Raw genomic sequence first — 26,772 nt, forward strand, 5'->3', positions numbered from 1 at the left:
CACTAACTGCCCATTTTATTTTTTAAATGGGAGCTCTTTTGAATCCATGGCAATCATTTAGCTGACAGTTTGGATCATAATGTAATAATAACATTAGTGAGCAGTTGTATGACACTTCCCGCTTTTAAAGCACTTTACAAATCTGAGCTAATTAGCATGGATATTAACATGCCAGCTTTTTTTGTGGATTAATATTGCCATTATACTCTGCTTTTTCAATAAAAAATGCAGTGATCTTTTTTCACCAGAAATGAGGGAAAAGGAAATGAATAAGCTGTCTCTCCAATGGACTCAAACACAATGTAGCAGAGATATGAGACAGACACTTCATTGACTGAAAGTTCAGGAGGATTTACAGGTATGGTACCTCTTGCTAATTCTATTTTAGGATCAACAAAGGGAATAGAGTGTATTAATGGGCAACATAAAATTTGTAAACCCAAGACAGGTTTCCGGCCTTCAGAATACACTTTCTACTCATTTCTAGGCCTAAATACCTAAAAGAAGAACCTGATTGTGATTTATTCTTAAACCAAATGAGGAAAATATCAATTCACATAATATTGAAAAATACCCTATTCTTTCTGTTGTAATAAATGGGAATGTAACACAGTAAGTGTAGAATGAGAAAGACTTGGCTTGGAATCCCAGCTCTGGTACTCAGCTATGTAACTGTATCGGAATCTTGGTTTCCTCACCTCTAAAATGAAAGTGATCATACTTATTTTGCAGGATTCCTATGAGGTCTAAAAAAGATCCTGCCTTACACACTCTTAGGGGTATAATAGGTTGTCATGTTAGCTTTGGTTCACTCTCTGTCTGTAACTCATCTTCCTCCCTTGCCCCATTTAAAATTACTTTGACATTCATTCAGTTTATAGGAAAGCAGAGAGTCATGATAAATTAAAATGTTCTTTCCTATATTCATGTTACATATTTTTAAACAAGTAATTAAATTTTAAAGGGACCAGGAATAAATATGAGTTCATTTTAATAGGAAAAATCTAAACATGATTATTTGAAAGCTTGTCTTTTAACATACTATGAAAATGTAGAGATATCTCAGTTAAATTTGGTCATTTCATCCTATGCTCTTTTCTCTCTCTTTCTCCCTCTCTCTTTTTTTTTTTTGGCCATGCTGTGAAGCCTCTAGGATGTTAATTCCCTGACCAGGGATCAAACCTAGACCCTCTGCAGTGGAAGAGCAGAGTCCTAACCACTGGACCACCAGGGTATTCCCCCAGAGTATGTTCTTTGTATGAAATTAGTAAAAAGTGATGCAAAGAGGTGTGACAGTGGGAAGGTTGCTTGGGACAGTTTTACCTGTCAAGGCTTCCTTGAGCCAACTTCAATGTCTGACTTATCTTCTCAATGTGCAGAGTGGTCAGACCCGAGAAGCTGACTCACACTACTAGGAAAGGCTTGCAAGATTGATGTGGCTACCAGTCTGGTAATTGTTCCTTCCATTGAGCAATTTATAGACTGCTGCTGCTGCTGCTGCTAAGTCACTTCAGTCGTGTCCAACTCTGTGAGACCCCATAGATGGCAGCCCACCAGGCTCCCTCGTCCCTGGGATTCTCCAGGCAAGAACGCTGGAGTGGGTTGCCATTGCCTTCTCCAATGCATCAAAGTGAAAAGTTAAAGTGAAGCCGCTCAGTCATGTCCAACCCTCAGCGACCCCATGGACTGCAGCCTTCCAGGCTCCGTCCATGGGGTTTTCCAGGCAAGAGTACTGGAGTGGGGTGCCATTGCCTTCTCCTGCACGTCTATAAATCTCACATCAGCATAATCAATCCAATTTCTTGTTTCTGTGCGAAGATCATTCACAAAATCTGATGGTTGCTATCTGAGAGGAGAGTTAAGTATGTTTTCAATGTAATGGTTTTGTACTATTAGTCATGACCTTGTGTGACCATTTACTCAACAGAAAATAAATGCCTGTACACCTTTTCTTATTTTAGGGTTTATGCTGTACAACCTTAATATGCAACAATGATGAAATATTCAAGTGATATTATATCACTTTATATAATAACTTCACAATAATATACAGACAGATTTCATTCTATTGCACTTTGCAGGCATTTTGTATTTTTTACAAATTGAGGGTTTGTGTCAAGGCTGTGTCAAGCAAATCTATCTGTACCATTTTTCCAATAACATTTGCTCACTTCATTTCTCTCTGTCACATTTTGATAATTCTCACAATATTTCAAACTTTTCAGTATTATTATATATTTATTATAGTGATCTGTGATCAGTGATTTTTGATGTTACTATTGTAATAGGGTTTTTTTTTTGTATTTTTAAAATTATGTATTTTTAGACATAAAGCTATTGCACACTTAATAGGCTACCATATGGTATAAACATAACTTATGTGCACTGGAAAACCAAAATATTTGTGTACTTGCTTCATGTAATATTCTCTTTATTGTGGTCTGGTATAGAACATACAGTATCTTTGAGGTATGCCTGCATTTGTATCCCTCACTTTTGAGACTTTATATTATTGTTCTCATATATTTCACTCATATATATGCTATTAATCTTGCATAACATTGTAATTACTTTTGTTTAAACAGTCAATTCTCTTTTAAAGAGATATAAATACTGATAGGAAGAGACTGAAGGGACAAAAGGGGCAATTAAATAGTTAATCCCACTAGGGGATTATAAGTAGAAAAATACAGGAGATCCCTGTAAGTTAATAATTACTCAAGAAAGCAGATTTGTCTAACCATAAAACCAAGCAGGCTTGCATAACAACAAAACCTTGCAACAGAAGCACAGGACATGCCCCCAAACTATAAAACAACGGTTGCATGAGACCCACATACTGTCCAGTGAGCTCAGTACATTAATGATCCCTAGAACATGCTCTCCACACACATAAAAAACAGTAATTTGTGGACCTAGCTTGACCACAAAGGGACAAGAAAACTCCCCTTTTCAACCCGGAGGAGGAGCTGATGATGAAAACATTCAGTTCAGTTCAGTCACTCAGTCATGTCCAACTCTTTGTGACCCCATGGACTGCAGCACACCAGGCCTCACTGTTCATCACCAACTCCCGAAGTTTACTCATCTTATCCTCTGTCATCTCCTTCTCCTCCCGCCTTCAATCTTTCCTGCATCAGGGTCTTTTCAAATGAGTCAGTTCTTCACATCAGGTGGCCAAAGTATTGGAGTTTAAGCTTCAACATCAGTCCTTCCAATGAATGTTCTGGGTTGATATCCTTTAGCATGGACTGGTTGAATCTCCTTGCAGTCCAAGGGACTCTCAAGAGTCTTCTCCAATACCATAGTTCAAAAGCATCAATTCGATGCTCAGCTTTCTTTATAGTCCAACTCTCACCTCCATACATGACTACTGGAAAAACCATAGCCTTGACTAGATGGACCTTTGTTGACAAAGTAATGTCTCTGCTTTTTAATATGTTGTCTAAGTTGGTCATAACTTTTCTTCCAAGGAGTAAGCATCTTTTAATTTCATGGCTGCAGTCACCATCTGCAATGATTTTGGAGCACCCCAAAAAAGAAAGATAAAGAAAGTCAAGAAAGACAAAGAAGGTCCCCTGCCTCTCTTTACCTTTTCTTTGATGGCAAAACTGTAGCCCAGTAGGTTCTCAGAGTGTGGCATTTCTAGCCACCCGTGTGTAAGGTCACAAGCCTCCTGTTCTAGGAAATCACTTTTTATCTACCACTTTGCTCTCACTGAATTCTTCTCTGTGCTGAGACATGAAGACTATGGTATCAGAGCTCTTCAGAGACCCCTGAAATGACACTTAATGGTTTCATACTAAGAAAAAAATCTTATGCATTTACCATGTCATTACCATTCCCTGTACTCTTCCTTCTTTTACGTGGATTCAGATTTCCATCTATCATTTCTTTCTGCCATAGCATTTCATTTCTTTATATCATTTCTTTCTTTAACATTTTTTGTAGTAGATAGGTTGATGATATGTTCTCTCAGATTTTGTATCTCGAAAAGGCTTAACATTGCCTTCATTTTTGAAAGATATTTATACTAGATATACAGTTCTCTAAGTTGCCTTTCTCCTTTCAGTAATTTTAAAATGTTGGCTTACTGTCTTCCTGCTTCCATTGTTTCTGACAAGAAATTTATTGTCATTCTTATGTTTTTTCCTTTGTAGGGAATGTGCCTTTATTGTCTGAAAAGTTTGCTTTTCTATCACTGGTTTTGAGCAATTTGATTACAGTGGGCCTTAGTATAGTTTCTTTATGTTTTCTAACACCTAGAATTCTTTGATTTTCTTGGATATGTGAGTTTTATAGTTTTCCTGAAATTTGGAAAATTTTTCCTTTTTTTCCTTCAAATACTTTTCCTGATCCCTACCATCCATTTTTCAGAGCTCCCAACTGAGCATGACGTTATCCTATAGCTCATTGACTTTTCTGCTTATTTAAAAGTGTTTCCATTTCTCTGTATGTTTCATTTTGGATAGTTCTTTGATTATATGCTCAAGTTCACTAATCCTTTATTTTGCAATGTCAAATTGTTACCTGTTTGATATCTAGTAGACTGAAATTGAAGAAAATGGTATGACCTAAATCAAATCCCTTATGACTATACAGTGAACGTGAGAAATAGGTTTAAGGTACTAGATCTGATAGAGTACCTGATGAACTATGGATGGAGGTTCGTGACATTGTACAGGAGACAGGGATTAAGACCATCCCCAAGAAAAAGAAATGCAAAAAAGCAAAATGGCTGTCTGAGGAGGCCTTACAAATAGCTGTGGAAAGAAGAAAAGCAAAAAGCAAAGGAGAAAAGGAAAGATATAAGCATCTGAATGCAGAGTTCCAAAGAATAGCAAGGAGAGATAAGAAAGCCTTCCTCAGCGATCAATGCAAAGAAGTAGAGGAAAACAACAGAATGGGAAAGACTAGAGATCGCTTCAAGAAAATTAGAGATACCAAGGGAACATTTCATGCAAAGATGGGCTCAATAAAGGACAGAAATGCTATGGACCTAACAGAAGCAGAAGATATTAAGAAGAGGTGGCAAGAATACACAGAAGAACTGTACAAAAAAGATCTTCACAACCAAGATAATCACGATGGTGTGATCACTGACCTAGAGCCAGACATCCTGGAATATGAAGTCAAGTGGGCCCTAGAAAGCATCACTACGAATAAAGCTAGTGGAGGTGATAGAATTCCAGTTGAGCTATTTCAAATCCTGAAAGATGACGCTGTGAAAGTGCTGCACTCAATATGCCAGCAAATTGAAAAACTCAGCAGTGGCCACAGGACTGGAAAAGGTCAGTTTTCATTCCAATCCCAAAGAAAGGCAATGCCAAAGAATGCTCAAACTACCACACAATTGCACTCATCTCAACACTAGTAAAGTAATGCTCAAAATTCTCCAAGCCAGGCTTCAGCAATACGTGAACCATGAACTTCCAAATGTTTAAGCTGGTTTTAGAAAAGGCAGAGGAACCAGAGATCAAATTGCTAACATCTGCTGAATCATGGAAAAAGCAAGAGAGTTCCAGAAAAACATCTATTTCTGCTTTATTGACTATGCCAAAGCCTTTGACTGTGTGGATCACAATAAACTGTGGAAAGTTCTGAAAGAGATGGGAATACCAGACCACTGGACCTGCCTCTTGAGAAACATATAGGCAGGTCAGGAAGCAACAATTAGAACTGGACATGGAACAACAGACTGGTTCCAAATTGGGAAAGGAGTACGTCAAGGCTGTATATTGCACCTGCTTATTTAACTTATATGCAGAGTACATTATGAGAAACACTGGGCTGAGGAAGCACACGCTGGAATCAAGATTGCTGGGAGAAATATCAATAACCTCAGATATGCAAATGACACCACCCTTATAGCAGAAAGTGAAGAACTACTAAAGAGCCTCTTGATGAAAGTGAAAGAGGAGAGTGAAAAAGTTGGCTTAAAGCTCAACATTCAGAAAATGAAGATCATGGCATCTGGTCCCATCACTTCATGGGAAATAGATGGGGAAACAGTGGAAACAGTAGCTGACTTTATTTTTCTGGGCTCCATAATCACTGCAGATGGTGATTGCAGCCATGAAATTAAAAGATGCTTACTCTTTGGAAGGAAACTTATGACCAACCTAGACAGCATATTAAAAAGCAGATACATTAATTTTCCAACAAAGGTCCATCTAGTCAAGGCTATGGTTTTTCCAGTAGTCATGTATGGAGGTGAGAGTTGGACTATAAAGAAAGCTGAGCGTCGAATTGATGCCTTTGAACTGTGGTGTTGGAGAAGACTCTTGAGAATCCCTTGGACTGCAAGTAGATTCAACCAGTCCATGCTAAAGGATAACAACCCAGAATATTCATTGGAAGGACTGATGTTGAAGCTGAAACTCCAATACTTTGGCCACCTGATGCAAAGAGCTGACTCATTTGAAAAGACCCTGATGCTGAGAAAGATTGAGGGCAGGAGGAGAAGGGGACCACAGAGGATGAGATGGTTGGAGGCCATCACCAACTTGATGACATGGGTTTGGGTGAGCTCCGGGAGTTGGTGATGGACAGGGAAGCCTGGCATGCTGCGATTCATGGGGTCACAAAGAGTCGGACACAACTGAGGGACTGAACTGAATTAAACTGAGTGTGTGTATGCCAACCTCCTAATTTATCCCTCCCCCACCACTCTGATTTGGTAACCATAGTTTGTTTTCTGAGTTTGTCTTTTTCTGTTTTTTAAATAGATTCATTTATATCTTTTTTAAAATTCCACATATAAGTGATATCATATGATATTTGTCTTTGTCTGTCTTATTTAGTTTTGTATTCTTATAAGTACTCTTGAGCTTTTTTGTCGGGGGGAAGGAAGATATAGTTAAATTTACCAGAAACAGTTTCATCCTTTCAGATCCTGTCTTTATGCTCTGTGTGAGTATCAATTTCTTCTAATTTTTTCCCATTGGTTCTTTCTCCACATTAGCACAGTGTCTTCTATTTTGTACTTCCTAGACCCTAGAACAATACTTTCAAATTTTAACTAATCAATATCTTCAAAAATGTGGTATAGGAGAGTATTTATTCTGGGATAAGTGCCTCCCCCTGTGATCCTAGAAGGCTGGAGAATGTATTAATAGAACTTATCACATCATCTTGAAATTGCATGTTTGATAGATTTTATGAGAGCAATGAATGAGTCCAACTTGTTCAATGCCATTTCTCTGAGTACAGTAGGAATGTAACTATTTGTGAATTCTGAAGTTTTTATTCTAGTTTCAAATGGGTGAGAAAATGGGTCTTTAAACAAGTTGCAGAGTTTTGTTTTGTTTTGTTTTGTTTGCAGAACTCTAGAACAAAGAATTTTAAATAATAGACTGGGCCTCAGGAATCCACTGAGGTTATATGTGGGGTTATAGCTGTATCTTTGCAGGTGCATGCATGAGTGCTAAGTTGCTTCAGTTGTGTCTGACTTTTTGCGACCCTATGGACTGTAGCCTGCCAGGCTCCTCCTCTTTAAATGGGATTCTCCAGGCAAGAATATTGGAGTGGGTTGCCATGCCCTTCTCCAGGGGACCTTCTGGTCACATGGACCAAAGTCATGTCTCCTGCAGCTCCTGACTTGCAGGTGGATTCTTTGGGGTTGGGCTAAAGCTTCACAGAGCCTGTTTCACATAAGTCAGCAAAGCAGGAGCATAGCATGGGTTATGTGCGGGGAGGCTTCAGGCTAGTCCCCCTATTTAGGAGGCCTTTACATCTAGAGGCCTTGGGGCATATTTGAGTTCTGTGCAGGACGTCCTTTCCTTCTTTCCACATATATTTTAATACCTACTGATGGTGGCACTGGGCCAGAAAGCCTTCAGTTCCTTGTTGCAAGAGATGCTGTTCTCATGGTGTTCTGTGTCATGGTCTAGTGTCATTTGATACCACAGGTATCCAAGGTTCCCATCTGGCCTGCTATGTAAAGATCAATAAAAGGCATCTATATTCTTTTGATTATCTGGGTATGACCATCTTTCTATCTTACTGCAAATCACATCCAACAAATACCTCAGAATGCCTACTCTGTTACAAGCATCCCAGCTACCACTAGAACTGGTCATTGGATAAGTCCTTTGGCAACAGGTAAAGCATCCTCACATGCAGATGACACCACCCTTATGGCAGAAAGCGAAGAGGAACTAAAGAACCTCTTGATGAAGGTGGAAGAGGAGAGTGGAAAAAGCTGGCCTAAAACTCAACATTCAAAAAACGAAGATCATGGCATCCGGTTCCATCACTTCATAGCAAATAGAGGGGGACATAATGGAAACAGTGACAGACTTTATTTTCTTGGGCTCCAAAATCACTGCAGATGGTGATGGCAGCCATGAAGTTAAAAGACGCTTGCTCTTTGGAAGAAAAGCCATGACAAATCTAGACAGCACATTAAAAAGCAGAGACATTACTTTTCTGACAAAGGTCCATCTAGTCAAAGGTGTGGTTTTTCCAGTAGTCATGTATGGATGTGAGAGTTGGACATAGAAGGCTGAACACCGAAAAATTCATGCTTTTGAACTGTGGTATTGGAGAAGACTCTTGAGAGTCCCTTGGACTGCAAGGAGATCAATCAATCCTAAAGGAAATCAACCCTGAATATTCATTGGAAGGACTGATGCTGAAGTTGAAGCTCCAATACTTTGGCCACCTGAGGTGAAGAGTCAGCTCATTAGAAAAGACCCTGACGATGGGAAAGATTGAAGGCAGGAGGAGAAGGGGACAACAGAGGACGAGATGGTTGGATGCATCACTGACTCAATGGACATGAGTTTGTGCAAGCTCCAGGATGTGGTGAAGGACAGGGAAGCCTGGCATGCAAAAGTCCATGAGGTCGCAAAGAGTTGGACATGTCTGAGCGACTGAACAACAACCACAAAGCATCTGCAGGTTGACCTAAGGATGGGGCACTATACAGTTTCTGAGCACTGGACACCGGATCTTCCTCTTTGATAAACTTTCCCTCCATCTTCTGCCATCACATTCATCATACAGCTCATCTATGGCTTGAGCATAAACAAAAATGAGATGGAAAAAACTCACAACAGTGTCGGAAGAGGACTCATTCCATGAATTGATTGACTCATTCATCAGTATAATATTTACCGAGCACCTACTGTGTGTCAGACACTTTGTTGAATGATGATAGTAAAAGGGCTAGTGAAAAGACTAGCAGATACAGTGCTTGTCCTTAGTGAATTCATCAACCAACAGCGGAGGCAGACAAGTGAATGAACAGCTACAATAATGGAAGTGATAGACGCCAAGAGAGAATAGTACATAAAGCCAATATCTAATTTCTTGAGAAACCATAAATTCTTTGAAAGAAATGGCATTTGTCTTTCACAGTTCCCAACTACATGATGTGTAGAGGGTAAGCACTCAGTAAAGAGTCAAAAGGCCTAGATTCTGGTCCCAGCTGTCTTTGACCAGCTATCTATCCTGTCCGTTAGTTATTTCAGTTTTTGGAGCCTCAGTTTCCTCATCTGTAGAACTGTGACTGATAATATCAGTCCTGATTAACTCACTGTGTAATTGTGAAGATCAATGGTCATGAGAATGATAATTAATTGTAAAGCTCTCTACAAAATAAAATATGTAACCATGGTATACCCTTAATTTTTTTTGATAAAACAAGTGTTCAGCACTTCAATAAGTACTGAATAATTCCTTTAAAAAGAAAAAAAGCAAAGGAAAGAAAACCAGCAGGTAAGGATCACTGTTGCCACCTTCACAGTTCAAAGTAGGTCTGATTTTATATTTTCAGCACTCTAGATAAAAATTTTAGCTCCTCCCTGGTGGCTCAGACGGTAAAGATCCCGTGGAGGAGGACATGGCAACCCACTCCAGTATTCTTGCCTGTGGCCCACCAGGCTCCTCTGTCCATGGGGTCGCAGAGTCGGACGTAACTGAGGGACTAAGCAGCAGCAGATTATTATTATTATCCCCATTTTACAAATCAGAGAAGTGAGGCGCCAAAGAATTTATGCAAGAGCACAATCTCTTCAAAACCCAAGCCTGGGCTGCTTGCCAAGGCTTTTGCTGAAGCTTAGTCTTTATGTTGTGCCTGAGTATTTCGGGTGACCCCATGGACTGCAGCCTGCCAGTTTCCTCTGTCTACGGGATTTCTCAGCAAGAATTCTGAAGTGGGTTGCCATTTCCTACTCCAGAGGATCCAATGTAGAGATCGAACTGGCCTATCGCAACCGGATTCTTTAGCACTGAGCTGCTCCTCAACAAAAGCCAAAATGATCGAACCCCAGAACTGCTTAACACCTTCTCTCTCAAACTCCGCTTCCCCAGCCTGGAAGGAGCTGGCCGAGGCGTCGACTCCACCCTATGACGTACATGGCCCCGCCTTCAGGCCCTCCACCTCTCGCGGGATCTCTCGGGAGGACGGCTGGGGTCAGGTCCCATCATGGCGGCTGAAGAGGCGGATGTGGATATCGAAGGGGACATAGTGCCAGCGGCGGCACAGTCTGGGTGAGCGATAGAGACTGGGCTTGCAGAGACGAGGAGGGACACGGCCGTGAGGAGTTACCTCTAAAGCCCGCGGTTCCGGCAAGGGCCGGGGGAGTGGAAAACTATCCGCTGGGCCAGGGTCTCCTGCCGGCCTGAGGCGCGCCTCGCCCATCCCGTCTGTTGGCTCCTCCTGAACCCAGAGGGCGGGTACCGTAGACTAGCGTGGGACAGCCCTTTTACCGGGATCCTGTGAGGGCGCTGACCGCGCCTAGCACATTGCATACTCTTAAGCAATTAGATTGCTTCTTCCCTTACTGCCACCCCAGAACACGCCTCCTTGCCACCGCCCCAAAAATAATTAGAACAGGGGCGGTCCCTGGACAGAACCGAGCTTAGGAATTCTTGTTCCCTCGCTTGCAGGCCGTGTGACCTTGGGCATGTCGTTTTATCTCTACTAGCCTCTGGTTTCCTCTTCCACGTAGGGATAGTTGTGAAAAACTTCCCGACAGGCAGCGTGATCTAAAAGAAAGGGGTGGGACTTAAGAGTTTGACAGCTGTGTATTGACCCAGCTAGTTACTAGCAGTGTGACTTTGGACCTCAGACAACTCATGTGTAAGCTGACTACCACGTTATGTACCTCATAGGGTTATTGTGAAGATCAAATGAAATGATTTGGGGATGTGCTCTAGTATAAGAGAGGTGCTCTGGAAGTGTTGTGTTCTTTACCTTCCCACCACGGATAGTATTTTGAGGACCCAGAGAGAGGTCACCATTTGGTACCAGTTCCTGCAGAGCAGGCCAGTGTGACTTTTAAAAAGCAGCCTCCAGCTTGAGATATCTAGCTGTTTGACTCCTTGCTTGCAGAGAAAGAAATTGATACATGAGGTTTTAAAGATGTGCTTTCAGAATTGTCTTTTAGTAATAGAAGAGGCTTAGACTGGTCAGGATCAGAAGACCTCAGTTCTCAACTCAGCCAGCTGTGTTGCTTATAACTATGAACAAATTCAGTAGAAATCTCTACACTGAGCCAGGTAAAATTGTGAGGCTTAGACCATTTTTGACCTATAAAATAGCAATTTCACATGATCCAACCTAATAATAGCACCTTTGTAAATTGTGAAGAAGAGTACCAACCCTGCCCATGAGGGACTGAAACAGAGCCGTTTAAAGTTTTCCTGAACTTAAAACACTATAAAAATGAGAAGTAACTAAGTCTCCTTCAAATGTTTAGGCAAAACAGTACAAGTCTATACAAATGAACAGAAAGCCTTTGATAATCTTTCACATTTGTGTAGATCAAGTTAATCTTGACCGAGTGCTTTTGCATGCATGGTTTGATTTACTTTCCACAATAAGTGTATGAAATAAGTGTGAGGGATTCTTATCTGAAGTTCAAGAGAGATGAGCTGCCTTTGGAAACTCTAAAGATTATCTGAGAGCACTGACTCTTCCCCTTTTTCCATGGGTTTTTCTTTATTTTTATGATTGTGTTTTATTTCTCTTTTTCTTTCCTTTCTCTTATTATTCTGTTTGAGCCCAAAGTCTACTGGTGGCACTTACAGTCACATTAGTCTCATGAAACCAGTAACCGGTTGTTGGTTCCTGATGGTCATCGTCATTGTCTCACACAATTCTGTAGAGCATCATGAACATTACAGTCTAGTGACAGTTGTTCCCTAGTGTTAGTACTCTAATCAGGTGGAATTTGGTGTGAGTAAACACTTAGGTCCCCCTCTGAGTTGTTCAGTTATAGCTGATCATGACATCTTGAGGATTAATTGAAAACACACTTAAGTCCTTGCTAAGTGCTGGTTACCAAGGTTAGAAGATGCATTGAAATGTTTTGTTTTCCTTCTACCATTCTTTCTTATCCTCTGTTTCTTGTACTTGTTCTTTAAATCACAGTATTTCCAAGGAATTTTTGTCATAAGACTTCTTACTAACCATACAGTCCATCTCTCAAGGCTTAAATTTCTGTTAAGTTGGGCCATATGAAATTTTCCCAATGTTCCACCAATTTTGACCCACACAAATGACAGTTAATCTTAAATTCCATCTAATAACAGGCTGATATTGCCCAAATCTGTCACCAACTCAAATCTCTCTCATGATCTTCAGATCCATTTATCCATTTTCCTGAATCTATTTGCCCTTGGGTGAGCCACAAGCTCCTCAGTCTCACTTTATAGAAACTTTCCTTACCCAACCTGCCTCTTCAAGTTCCCTAGTTCAATAAGTGGCACCATCCACCCACTCATGCAGGGAAGAGACCTAGATTTTAACCTTTTTCCTTTCCTCTCTCGTATCAGAGAGTCTGTTGATTCTGAGTATTCTCTCAGATGTGTTCACTTCTTCCTATTCACATTGCTTGTGCTTTAGGTCTAAGGTACTGTCACTTCTCTCTAGTATCTGTGTAATCACTCCCTCTTAACTGCTTCCTGTCTCTTTGACCCTCTTCTAGTCTTTTCTGAAGTTAGAGTAGTCTTTTCTTATATCCAGATCTGATGATGGTACTCCCAACTCCCTAGAGACCTGTCTGATCCATACCCCACCTACCTGTTCATTCAATCATTCAACAAATATTGATTATCATTTATATGCCTAGCTCTGGGTTTATAGCACTCATCCAAACTAAGTCCTTGCTCTTATGGAACTCACATTCTTATTGGATGAGACAGAAAATAAACTTTATATTATAGCAGTTTCTAAGAGGTATAGCAGTTTCTAAGAAGTATAGACTGGGAAAAGTCACTAACTAGGAAACTTTTATAACTTCAAAACATATAGAAGCAAATTTTAAATTATATCACAGATTGGGCCTCCTCATATGAAGTGAACAGTGTGACTTTCAGTTCAGTTCAGTCGCTCAGTCGAGTCTGACTCTTTGTGACCCCATGGACTGTAGCACCCCAGGATTCCCTGTCACCAACTCCTGGAGCTTACTCAAACTCATGTCCATCGAGTCAGTAACGCCATCCAACCGTCTCATCCTCTGTCATCCCCTTCTCCTCCTGCCTTCAATCTTTCCCAGCAACAGGGTCTTTTCCAATGAGTCACCTCTTCGCATCAGGTGGCCAGAGTATTGGAGTTTTGGCTTCAGCATCCGTCCTTCCAATGAATATTCAGGACTGATTGCTTTAGGATGGACTGGTTGGATCTCCTTGCAGTGCAAGGGACTCTCAAGAGTTTTCTCCAATACCGCAGTTCAAAAGCATCAATTCTTCGGCGCTCCGCTTTCTTCATAGTCCAACTCTCACACCCATACATGACTACTGGAAAAATCATAGCTTTGACTAGATGGACCTTTGTTGGCAAAGTAATGTCTCTGCTTTTTAATATGCTGTCTAGGTTGGTCATAGCTTTTCTTCCAAGGAGCAAGCGTCTTTTAATTTCATGGCTGGAGTCACAATCTGCAGTGATTTTGGAGCCCCCCAAAATTAATCTCTCACTGTTCCCATTGTTTCCCCATTTAACAGTGTAAGTAACTATGACTCTCTTAAGTGTGACTTTAGAGAGTTCTAATTAGTTAAAAGGCTGAGAATTAACAAAGTTGAATCCCTCATGGACATAGAAAAGCCCCCAGATAACTCAAGTTAATTTTTGTTATGTGAGTTAAAACATCAGATTTCTTAGATCTCTTCACTGTACTGTCCTCCTTCAAGTATTTTCTTTTGTTTCTTCTATTTTGTCTTATGTTTTCTTCCATTTTGAGAGTGGTACTATTAATGGATGGCTTTTATGCTTTAGATATAACCAAAAGAGTCATAATGTTGAACTCCTGTATAGATGTGTGTATTCATCAAAAGAAATCTGAAGCGTTGGTTCATAGCCACAGAATATGTTGTGTGTGGTTGCTGTTTGGAGGTAGTTTTTTCCTCATGGAGTTGTTTATTCTTGGGAAACAGAGGAGTAAACAAACTTGATATTTGGCAGTTGAAATAGGATGGAGAAAGGAACTAAATATTTGTTTAACATATGAAACCTGTCAGTCACTGTGCTGTGTAAATTATATTCATTAAGTGGTATAATTTCACTTTCATACCTATTTTCCCAATTATTACAGAAGTGATGAAAATACAGCATCTGTTTTACAAGATCATTATCTTGATTCATCATGGAGAACTGAGAATGGTCTTATTGTAAGTATTTTATGGAAATATCAGGTATATTAAGCTATTACTCAGTGCCCAGAGTATCTCTCTTTTTTTTTTTAACTTGGTGCTAGTTCTCAGTGGTCACAGACGTAATATAGTGAAACCTTTTTCTTAACTTAAAAATAGATGGTATTCTTTTTTCTTTTGACTGAAAAAATGGACTTCTGGGAAACAACTTTGTTGCCAGCTAGATTTAGGTACAAATTGGTGCTCTACCACTTATCAGATTTAGGAACTGCAGTTTCTTCATCTAAAATATGGGGATTGTTACGTGGTTCACTTCTTCATTTAACAGTTATTTATCGAGTACTTGGGCTTCCCTGGTGACTCAGTAAAGAACCCCCTGCCATTGTAGAAGATGTGGGTTCGATCCCTCAGCAGGAAGAGGAGGAAATGGTGACCCACTCCAGTATTCTTGCTTGGGAAAGCCTATGGACAGAGGAGCCCGGTGGGCTGCAGTCCATGGGTTCACAAAAGAGTCACATACAACTTAGTGACTGAACAACAGCTATTGAGTACTTACTATGTGCCACACACCAGGCCAGGTTTTGGGGAATACAACCATAATCAAGACAGATATGGTGAGGGAAACTGAGAAGGTGACATTTAAGTTAAAAATAGGAGTAGGAGTGTGAAGAGTAGAGGAAAAATACTATATGCAGAAAGAACAGCAGCACGAAGGCTGTTGTTGAAATCCAGTATCTAGAATATAGTAGGGAAAGGGGAGAGGTGACAGCTGTGACAGGTTGGGGAGGCAAATGATGGCCCTGCCACACCAGCAGGAGGCAGGGAGAAAATGAGAAAGACTAGTTAGGAAACGTTTCTAGGGACCTAAGCACGATTTGGTGATGGCTTGGCCTCAGGTTGTGGCAGAATTTGACAGATTTGAATTATGTTTTGGTGGTAGAAATGCTTGTTACATTGGGTTTGGGGATTGAGGGAAAAGGAAAGAATCCAGGATGATTCCTGGGTTTCAGGTTGGAACAGCTTGGTGACTAGTAATGCTGCTTAGAAAATTGGGAGGGCAGGAGAGAAACTGGTGAAGGTTATGCTTTGGTAAATTTTGTTTTGAATATGTAAAGTTTAAGAAGCCAATTAGGTATCCAAGTGGAAATTTTGAGCGGGTAGTTAGTTATAACAGTCTAAATAGAGCTTGGAAAAGAGACTTGGCTGCAAATGTTTACGTTTTAAGAGTTAAAAAGAAGTATGCAGAGATTGTGGCTTAAAAGGAAAAAAGGAATTGTGGTGAGTTTTGGAAATATTAATAGGTGAGGTATCTAGCAAAATCTTAATAGTATCTTAATAGATGCTCATACAGGATAACCATTATTACTTTATCATGACTAGGAGCCAGAGCCTAGGAATCTAAGGCTCAAGTCTCTTCTTTCCCGCTTGAAGCGTTAGTGAGTGCTTCTATGAATGCATCTGTGAAGTAGTGATGCCTGTCTCAGCATTATCATGGGAGTCCAGAGATATGTCTGTGTGCTCAGTAAATGGTAGCTTTATTATTTGTAATCATATTATTGTGTATTTTCATTTAACAAAACAGTAGTTGGTTTCAAAAAGCAGTAAATAAAAAAAATTATTCTTCCTTTTTTTTTAATAGCCTTGGACTCTGGATAGCACCATCAGTGAAGAGAACAGAGCTGTCATTGAGAAAATGTTGTTGGAAGAAGAGTATCCTTTATTGACTATGAGGAAAGTAAAGATTTCAGGGTTAAAAATCCATTAATGCAAAACTTACAAAAGAGACCACCGTTAGTTGCTGGATATAATGCTAGTATATAATGTTACCTACCTATTCTGTTTTACCACTAAGTCTGAGATCTGACCCAATACTTCTGAGTTTCTGTTGTCAACCAACTCTTTTAATTACCTTAATATGGAACAGAAATTATAGAGTTTTTGTTGTTGTTGTTGTTGTTTTGTTTTTATTTTGTTATCTTTTTGCCATGCCACATGGCATGTGGGATCTTAGTTCCCAGACCAGGGATTGAACCTATTCCCCCTTTAGGGGAAGTGTGAAGTCCTAACCATGGACCAGCAGGGAGTTCCCTATAGAGTGTTTTAAATCAGCTAGAATCCTTAGTTTAAGTCCAAATTTTCTAGTCCAGACCTCCATTTTCAGTTGTATGAGATATTAATTCGTCCAAAGACACAGAATTAGAATATGTAAAAGTTCTCGCTTCTTATTCTACCAATTTATAGGTGTTATTGGGAGCAATCTAAGTAAAAAGCACAAAACTATAGAATGAAGATTTTTTCCTCCCAGAAGTTGTAGGTCCTTATTCACAGTTCAGCCACTGGCTTCTTGCCCTGTTTCTTTCATCCATTTGTGATATTTGCAACTTAAATTTTGGGGAACTCATATATTTTTTTACATGTAAAATAAAAGGATTGAATAAAAAGTTTTCTGATTTGTAAAGATTATTAATGTAACTAATTAAAGTAGTGAGTGGTTTGTTTTCAACTCATCTGTGTTTCATGGATTTTTATCTCCTTTTTAAGACAGAATTTCTGTTCCTTTTACTCCCAGTTATTGCTGTGTTGTTTTCGGGGTGTCTGTGTACCTTTAATTCTCATAGGTAAACCCCTTTTAGGCTTTCTTACTCTCCAGCTGTCCCCAAACGTTACAGCTATAGCCTGGATCATCGCTTTTCAGTAGAAAATAGTGCAAGTCACATATGTCATTTACAGTTTTCTAATAGCCATGTTTAAAACAGGGAAATTAATTATAATAACATTTTATTTGACCCAGTATATTTAAAATATATTTCAATATTTAATATGCAAACATTGAGATGTTTTGCATTCTTTGGTTTATACTCTTTGAAACCCAGTGTGCATTTTATATACTTACAGTACATCTCAGTTTGTGCTAACCACATTTCAGGTATTCACTAGCTACACATGTGGCTATTGGCCAATGTCTTATTCTAGATTAATGAATATTTAGGTAGTCGGTGGTTCACTTCCAGACTTGGGAACAAAATAATGATAGTAAAAGCTATGTGAGCTCTTGGATAAACGAGGATAATGTTTTCTTCTATCCTTGTCTTCAGCACCTCATATCTGCCATGATGCCTCATGTACATGATACATAGTCAATATCTGTTAAGTGAAGAATCTAAAAGTATAACAGTATAGGCTAGGTTTAATCAGTCTGAGAGGTAGATTTGACCCAAGCGTTCATTATATTTGTTAGGGTAGAGAGCAACCCTAAACTCTTCTCTGTTACCTTCAGAAACATGAAAGCAGATACTCCTGAATTATCCTGGATGACCAATCAGATTCATCTGTTAGTTCTCCATATGTGTTAGGAAAAAAAGATTTAAATAAAACATTGAGGATATATCTTTTCTTAGCCACTTCTAATAAGGAAGAAAGAGAAACTAGCATTTAGGTAGTTTGTGCAGATACTGTGTATGTGTGACTTCACATGTAATATTTAATCCAGACAGAAACCCTGTAAGATACAAACATTTTTGTTATTATACACCTGGAAAATTTTTTGAGAAGAATTGGTTTCACTTGAATTTAAGTGTGACTTTCGGGATATGTGAGTGCCTACTTTATACAAATTGCATAAGAATTTATAGGACTTTATTATTGTTAAAAGTTTCTTTAATAATTATACAGGTATTACTTATCCAATAAGTCACTTCCAGGAAAATTCTGGCTTGATCAAAAGGAAGATGATAAAAAATACTTGAAGAGGTAAAATCAATTTATAATACTTTTAAAAGCCTGAATTGTATTTTTAAAAACTTCACAAACTTCCTTATTTTCTTTTTTCATGTGGTGCAGTCTGCAGAAAACAGCAAAAATCATGTATGTACTTATGTTTATACTTTAAACTGTTTTTGATTAGTTAAAAATTATGGGAAAATTAAACAAGTTATAATTGGCCTATGGAAAAATCCTCTTGACCTTTGGTTTACACAAATATAAAATCAAAATTTCTTGTACAAATGTTGGAATGTTACAAGATAATTTTATTATATTATTTATTTGTCAGAATCTTTATGGCCCTACATAGGCAATTTTATTAAACTATGGAAAAGGTGGTTTTCTAGGGGTTTGTGGGGAAATTTTTTTAAGCTGCCCTGTAATATATTATGAAATGACTTGATTTCTGTTGCCCTGTCAGTTAATTTTCAGTTGTTTCAAATAAAACTTTAATTTAAATTTGTAGTTTTTAAAAATTATCTAGAGAAGTTAAGTATTAACTGTTTTATAAACATCCTTTCCCTGTAATTGAAGAAGGTTTGATGTTATTCAGTGTTTCTAAGCTTGCATGTTTATAATCCCTTAGAGGGTAGACTTGTAATTACCAAGAGTTTGAGCACTGAACAGACTTTGGCTTTTGCATTTTGCTGAACAAGCAACAACAACTAAAAAATGAAGTTAAAGGAAAGATTAATGGTTCACGTCAATCAAATTAGCTGGCTTCATCTCAATTTTATTTTTAATTTCTTAATGTCCTGCATTTCAAAAGCAATAATTACAATGTCATAGTACTTTTACCTCTTTTCCAACTTGATATTTACATAGATTTACATATAAGAATCAGATGATATTTCTAGAGCCAGTTTTATCTCTGACAAGCCTCTCAGGTTTTGGAGACGTGTTAACATTTGCTACTTTGTGTCCAATCTAAGGAAGCCTATTTGTTATTTCCTTTGATGTCTTTCAGTGTTATCTTCACTCAGACCCAAGGATTATTATGTCTTTGGGGGCTCCTGTCCTGAGCTAGAGAAGTATATAAGACAGGGTAAATCTGGTCCCCCAGGTGGAGGCTGCGGCCTGCTTTTTCTTCTCTTCTTTTTAATTCTTAGACTCAAAAAGTATTAAGTTTAGCCCATGGCTATCTATAACCTTTAGCTGCATAAATATGGAATGTTCCATTTCAGAAATTTTTTTGCAATTCCTCTTTTTCCCTTCAGGGTACACACTCCTACAAAACCAGCCAGTTACTCAGTAAAGTGGACGATAGAAGAAAAAGAGCTGTTTGAACAAGGGCTGGTAAATAGAGCAATTTTTAATTTATAGTGAAATAATTCTAGAAGCAAATATTGATAGAATTATAAGGTTAAATTAATTTATAGAGACCGAAAATTTCATTTTAATTACAGTAATCACATTTATAGTTTTTCTGTAGTTAAATGATGTAGTTAGTTAGAATGATTATGTTTGTAGTGTAGTATGAGAGAATTCCTTTTAACTCGTACTTAAGTTACTAAAATATTAAAATATTGATAGATTTGACTCAATATTTTAGGTAGTTTTTCACCCCTTTTTTGGTACTAATAAAACCCAAGAAATTGTATTGTATCTTTATACGTTTTACCAACCACCTGTATTGAAAGGCAAACTTATTTTATTACCTGATCTTTTCTCTTGGGGAAAAACTTATGTATTTGGAACAGTCAGGGTGATCAGCTGAGTTTTTTTTCAATTCCGATTTTGGCATTTGTGCACACAATCTAAATATTTTAGTGGATATAGTTAAAGACCAGAAACATTCCTTTTGCATGAATGTTTCACTGAGATCTATTTAAATGTCCATAGTTGCATAATGGAAAAAAAAAATGTACACAAGTTTCTAATTATGAGAAAGTGCCTTAATATAATGAAACTTAAAATATTTGCAGGAATTTTGTTTAATTGTCTATAGTAGATTATATTTTTTTCTTTAAGGTACATATTACTCAATATTAATTAATTTTGAAATTATATATATTTATATATTATATATGTAGAATATTTATGTAATATTATGTAGGATTCATGAATGCAAATTGAAACATAGTTAACATAACTACAGAAACTATTTTGAGGGTTATATCTCCTCCTGAGATTTTTCTCCTTTACTTTTGATGCTTTTTATACTGATATTTTAGTCTGTCATGTGATTATCATTTATATAATCTAATTAACCAGTCGTATATTTAAGATTGCTGACAACTTTGGTGTTTTGTCCATTACCAAAGATCAGAATGTACACACAAATGGATTGTGAATTTTGGGGTTGTTATTGTTGCCATTGGTGGTAGTTACAGAGGCTCAGCTCCATGGTTCAGAACTCAGATGGCACCTAAAGTTGTAGAGTGTTAAGTCTCCTTCTGACTCCTGTCTCAACCTTTAGTTTTCTTTGCCTGTCACCTGTTCTTGTGAAACCTTCCAGAGATAATTTGTCCCTATAAAAGCAAGTGTCTTTATTTAGGTACATATGTAGATATCTATATCTATCTGTGTGTATATAAAGAGATATTTTCCCACAAAAATACATGGAACCATTGGTTGTATTCTCAGCCTGTATAACCCATTAGTATCATTTGCTTATAATCTGAATTCTCTCAGGCTTGAGAGTAGGAAATTACATGGTACTGAATAATGGAAGATTTTTTCCTTCTTGTCCCTTTGCTCTATTTTTAAATCGGTGAATGTTTTCTTTGCTTCTCTTGTTAGTGTCCCCTCTCCAATTTTCATAGTGCCCAAGCCCCTAGAATCTTAACTAGTCACATTTATCCAGATCTTCCCTGTTTCCAAAAGTGCTCCATGCTACCAGATTACGTATTTGCCTTCATTACTCAGCTGTGTCCGACTCTTTGCCACCCTATGGACTGTAGCCAGCCAAGCTTCTCTGTCCATGGGATTTTTCAGGCAACAGTACTGGAGCAGGTTGCCGTTTCCTACTCCAGGAGCTCTTCCTAACCCAGGGATCAAATCTTCTTCTCTTGTACCTCCTGCATTGGCAAGCAGATTGTTTACCACTGTGCCACCTTGGGAAGCCCTTAGCACATAATGCAGATAATTAAATCTTCAGGAAGTTGATCTCAGGTATTAGTTAAGAACTATCATAAGTTATTAATTTATACTTACTGATTTTCTCAGAAGTACTTTCAGTTTTAATAAATTGTCCATATGTCAGATTTTCTATTGAAAACCAGAAATAAGTATGTAAGTTAAGATTTATCATTTAGGTCAGGATAATTTATTGTCATTAGTCATGACTCTGGCATGTAAATCTGGCCCTGAGATCAACTTCTCTGAGTTGTTGTATTTTGTTTTTTTTTACTTTAAATAGTTTTAGAAAATCTAAAAAAGGATTGTTGAGCTTCTTTGGGAAATGGAGAGTATCTTGTGTTAGAGATAATGTAGGAGATTTATGTATCAAATGATAGATTTGATAATTAAAAATACTGTTTAGCTTTAAAATTATACTGCATTCATGTCTGTACTTGAAAACACACCAGAGCTCCTTCAAGTTCTCAGTTTTTCCCTTCACAGCTTCAATGTTAGTAGGTACACAGCCTTTGACAATGAAGGGAGGTGTTGGTTGGAGGTCACTTTATTTGTGATTCAATCTTTTAAGTCAGTTTACTGTGATATCTGAACAGTGTAAAAGTTTGAATATGTAATGGATGTTTTAATATGGAATTTGAGTAAGAAAATTTTTTTGAAATTAGTGTTGGAACATAGTCAATTGATTCTATAATTGGAAAGTAGAAAATACAACCCACCTCCCTTTCAATGCACTTTTTTGTTGAGTTATCCTTAATTTTGGAACATCATAATGTATAATACTAATACATACTGTAGGAGTACATAGAAGTGATGGATCTTCATTTAGGTAGCTATAAAAAGAAATTTCTAAATCATCTTGGTCTGCTTTCAGAAGTCAAGATTCAAAGAGAAGATTGTGGGCTTTGATTTTAAGAGTCTTAACTATATATGAGACTTGTGTGTTTTAGAAAACAAAAATAGATCATTTTAGTTTTTTTTTAATATGGCAGTAATTTGGAATGTTAATTAAGCTAATCAAAAACCATTTCTTTTCCATTTTGATAACACAGGCTAAATTTGGCCGAAGGTGGACCAAAATTGCAAAGCTAATTGAAAGTCGCACTGTTTTACAAGTGAAGAGTTATGCGAGACAGTACTTTAAAAATAAGGTAAGCAGGATATAAATATCCTAGTGATCGTATTTAAAATAAATAAAATTAATAAGCTTAAATAGTTCTTTAATTCAGGCATGCTTGCATACATGCTAAGTCTCTTCAGTCATGTCCAACTCTTTGTGACCCTATAAACTGTAGTCCGCCAGGCTCCTCTCTCTGTGGGGATTCTCCAGGCAAGAATACTGGAGTGGGTTCCTCCAGGGGATCTTCCCAACCCAGGGATTGAAGCCATGTTTCTTACATCTCCTGCGTTGGCAGGAGAGTTCTTTTCCACTGGTGCCACCTGGCATTAAAGTCTTAATGTTCAGAGTGTTTATAGTGAAAATATTTTATACCCATAAAGTACCGTATAAATGTTTGTCTTCAAAAATCTGAAAGCATATCTTCAGTGTATTGAGTATTGCTGTTAAATTGGTATTATTATGTTACTCCACTTAATTTCATGCAGTTAAATAGGGCAAATTATTAGTTGCTCAAAAACATCCTATAAAGCAAATAGTATATCAAAGAGAAAACCTTAGAGGTCATTGCTTCCTGGAAAATTTTTTTCCTTTTTAAATATTTGCATTAAACTTTTAAGAATTACTAGAGCTTAGGGGCCAAAAATGCTAACATGATTCTAAAATCTTTTTAATAGCAATGAAACTTGTACAATTATTGTGAAGAACTGTCTGAAAACTCTAATAAATTGCAGTGTTTAAAAATGTACAGTTATGGTCTAGTTCCTTAGTCTTGAAAGTAATTTGTGTTGTATTCAACCATGTAGTTCTGATATTTAGAATTTTTCTAATATATTCTGCTTGAGTACTGGAAGCATAATTATATAGAATTTGAAAGTGTCTTAAGTGAAATTTGGTGCTTTCTTTTCATGTAAATTGGGTTGACCCTTGAACAAAACAGGCTTGAACTGAGCTGATCCACTTATATGGGGATTTTTTTCAATAGTCAGTAATACAGCACTGCACAATCCACTGAGGTGCAATTGCAGATGTGGAACTGCAGATGCTAAGGAACCGCATAAAGGGAAGGCCAGCTTTAAGTTATATGCAGATTTTCAACTGTATGGAGGGTTGGTGCTCCTAACCCCCTGTTGTTCAAGGGTTTACCCTGTGTACAAGACTTATCTAATTTAGTGTCATTTGGTCATAGGAAGTAATGGAATGAATTCATTGTAAATCAATCAGTCTGCTCCCTCTTTTAATCATCAAAAGCATTTTCCAGACAGCCTACTAAGGTCAAGGTATTACGAGGCAGAATAAGCCTCATTTAGTTATTCTTACCCATGCTTCTCAGGCTGGTGTGTGCAGGACTTCTTGCAATGTCAGTTTTACGCAGAGGCTTGAGATGAAAGGGTACATTTTAATATTAAAAAAAATATTAATATATAATGAAATACAGTGCAAAATTTTGTCAGAAATTTTAAGCTAAAAACGAGAGACTTCAAATAAATAGATTGTTAAAGGCCATTTCAAGCTAAATGTCCAAATTTCATTTTCCCTCCTGCTACCCTTTCCTTTTCCTCTACATAGTAAGCCAGTTAACTACAATGCAGTATTCTCGGAGTCTGTTGTGATAAAGGATCTATACATAATCTCTTTTCAGGAGCTGTTATGTCTTGGATATGTCAGTCATTTGCAAGATTTTTCAAAATTATATGTAACAAAGATTTTATTTTAAATCATATATACTCGTTAGCATTCATTTTCTTTTCCTATTGCATTACAACATATTTATGTTTATAACAGCAGATATGATAGTTTCATGTCTTAAATTATAAGCTCTATAATATTATAGCTACATTAAATGAACGTGCAAAAGCCAGTTTGTTTCTCTTGTCTTTATATTTAAATGAAAGATGATTTTAATTTACTCAGTAAATATATGTGAGATAGACTCCTTTAACTAAAAGGAGTTTTTAGCATTATAAAAAATGATCTGCTGAGCTATCAGATATTCTGAGAAATAAGCCTTCACAATATCTTAAAAATACCTTGTATGATGGTTTTTGGTTAATTCTCTATGGTTGATCTGAGCCAGATTCCCATTTTAAGCTTCGTACTGAAAATTAAATAGTAGGTCATAATTATTTGATTAATAAAAGTCACCAGACCATGAATGAGTCAAATATACTTATGGAAATTTGAAGTGATGATCTTTTACATTTAAAATGTAGTTGTAAACCCTTCAGAAAAAGCACAGTAAAGAAATACCATTGACATGTACTCAGTTTAATAACTTTGTATCTTATTTTTGTGTGTGTGCCAATGATTGCATTTTTAAAATGTTAATATTATGGAGATTTTGTCTTGATTTTTAATAAGGTAAAATTAGATGGTCCAGAAAAGGAAACACCAAATCAGAAGAATAGCAGTGGCTTCCAGATGAAAAATGAAGATGAAGGGACAAAGGCATGGACACCATCAGGTTTAAGGGGACGTGCTGATCCCAACCTGAATGCTGTGAAAATTGAAAAGTTATCCGATGATGAAGAAGTAGACATCACAGATGAGACTGATGAGTTGACTTCTCAAGTTCCCCAAAAGGATCTTAGCAGTGTTCTCTTGTTAGACATCTCTAATAATAAAAGACCTGAAACCATTAAAGCAGTAGTTTCTGACAGCCAAGAAGATCCCATTTCTAAATCTTCCAAGGAGTATCTTCAGAATATAAAGCAAGGTGAGATGGAAGCACTTTCAAGCTCAGGAATTAGACTTTGGACTGAAAATTACAATACCAGTGACCAAAAATTAGTTGAATTAAATGATCAGAAATGTGATAAGCTGATGAAGAACTGTGATAAACATCATGGGAATGGAATAACAGATGATGCCAGACAGTTGCCTTCTCCAGAGCCTTGTGAAGTTCAGAAAGACTTGAGTGATAATGAATTGCTTTTTCATTCCTCCTGCCAAATGGAGGAGGAGAGCCAAGAGGAAGAAGAGCTTAAGCCACCAGAACAAGAAATAGAAGTGGATAGAAATATCATTCAAGAAGAAGAAAAACAAGCAATTCCTGAGTTTTTTGAGGGGCGCCAAGCTAAAACACCAGAACGCTATTTGAAAATTAGAAATTATATTTTGGATCAGTGGTAAGGAAAAATTGTATTTTAGATGCTATTTTAAAGCTTATGCTACTCTAAAGTATGTATGTGTGCCTATGCAGAATTTAGTGTTTTACAGTCCTAGTGTTCCAGAGAGCTTTAACATATTAATACATTTCAGTAGGCAAGACTTGGTTTCTCATAGTGAAACAGTTTGAAAGTTTTGGAAAGTGTTGTCATGTATAGCTGTCTTAACCCATCTGTCTGCTACTTTATTAGAGTTTGTGGTCCTAAAAGGAAAGGGATAAATCATTACCTCAAAAAGCAGTTTTGTAGGACAATGTTAGGAAGATATAGAAAACACTACTGAACTGGAAGAGGGGAAGAATGTCTATCTTAGTTTATGGTGTACTTTGAAGTACAAAGAGAAAACTTTGGTGACAAGGATAGTATCATTTAATGTGGCTTGATTTCAGAAGCTATTCTAAAAATCTGCCTTAAGTGCTTTTGACTTTGAACTTGTGACATAATGTGTTAATAACTCCTTTATCAGAATATAGGAATTTTTTTATATATTCAGTTTATCCTCTAAATTGTCAGTACCTTTTATTTGAATTACTTAGTGAGGGATGGGGAACAAGCCAAAAAACTTCCCACCTTATTAGCTTAAGTGCTGTGAAAGTGATTTGCATTTTTCGTAATAGTTTAATTAAGACATCATCAAATATTCATGATTGTTACTGCTTCAGGAGCTATAAAATTGTGTAGAGCCATTTTTACAGAGGGCTTCTGTTCTGACCTAGGAAGATTATCAAAGGAAAAAACCAGGCTTGTTAAATCAGTAACTTTCATTTTACCCACATAATATTAAGCATTTTGACATCTAAAGAAAGCCCTATTCAAAAAGAAAAAAAAATTTTTTTTTCTCGCTCTTAACTCTTGGTTATTTTGCAAATGATTGAGGTTGGGAAAATGCTAAGTGAGGGTGGTATCAAAGTAAAAGAATACCTATAAGGAACTACTTCTGACATTTACATAGTGTTTTATTGTTTACAGAGAGCTTTTCTCTATCTGATTGCTCCGAACAATCCTGTAACCTAGGCAGGTGGTATTTTCTCTCTTTGATAGAATGAGCGT

General features: G+C 37.4%; 1 protein-coding gene and 1 non-coding gene across 4 annotated transcripts in view; one reads left to right on the plus strand and one right to left on the minus strand.

The window, feature by feature from the left end:
* Positions 1-1,161: 1,161 nt before the first annotated feature.
* On the minus strand, positions 1,162-1,234 carry TRNAG-UCC (transfer RNA glycine (anticodon UCC)). Its single transcript has one exon. It is a non-coding gene; the product is annotated as a tRNA-Gly (tRNA).
* A 9,173-nt stretch (positions 1,235-10,407) lies between these two features.
* The window catches only part of MYSM1 (Myb like, SWIRM and MPN domains 1), a 41,731-nt gene continuing 25,366 nt past the window's right edge, over positions 10,408-26,772 (plus strand). For 2 of the 3 annotated variants that reach the window (XM_019957373.2, XM_070786456.1), the window contains exons 1-8: positions 10,408-10,497; positions 14,541-14,616; positions 16,238-16,308; positions 18,271-18,348; positions 18,439-18,462; positions 19,578-19,656; positions 22,491-22,589; positions 24,917-25,683. In XM_019957373.2, coding sequence (XP_019812932.1) covers positions 10,433-10,497; positions 14,541-14,616; positions 16,238-16,308; positions 18,271-18,348; positions 18,439-18,462; positions 19,578-19,656; positions 22,491-22,589; positions 24,917-25,683 — 1,259 coding nt within the window. In that variant the 5' untranslated portion in view covers positions 10,408-10,432. The remainder of the gene's footprint in view (positions 10,498-14,540; positions 14,617-16,237; positions 16,309-18,270; positions 18,349-18,438; positions 18,463-19,577; positions 19,657-22,490; positions 22,590-24,916; positions 25,684-26,772) is intronic. The other variant, XM_019957374.2, reaches the window with a different exon arrangement.

The sequence above is a fragment of the Bos indicus genome, chromosome 3 (assembly GCF_029378745.1).
Source record: "Bos indicus isolate NIAB-ARS_2022 breed Sahiwal x Tharparkar chromosome 3, NIAB-ARS_B.indTharparkar_mat_pri_1.0, whole genome shotgun sequence".
NCBI lineage: Eukaryota > Metazoa > Chordata > Mammalia > Artiodactyla > Bovidae > Bos > Bos indicus.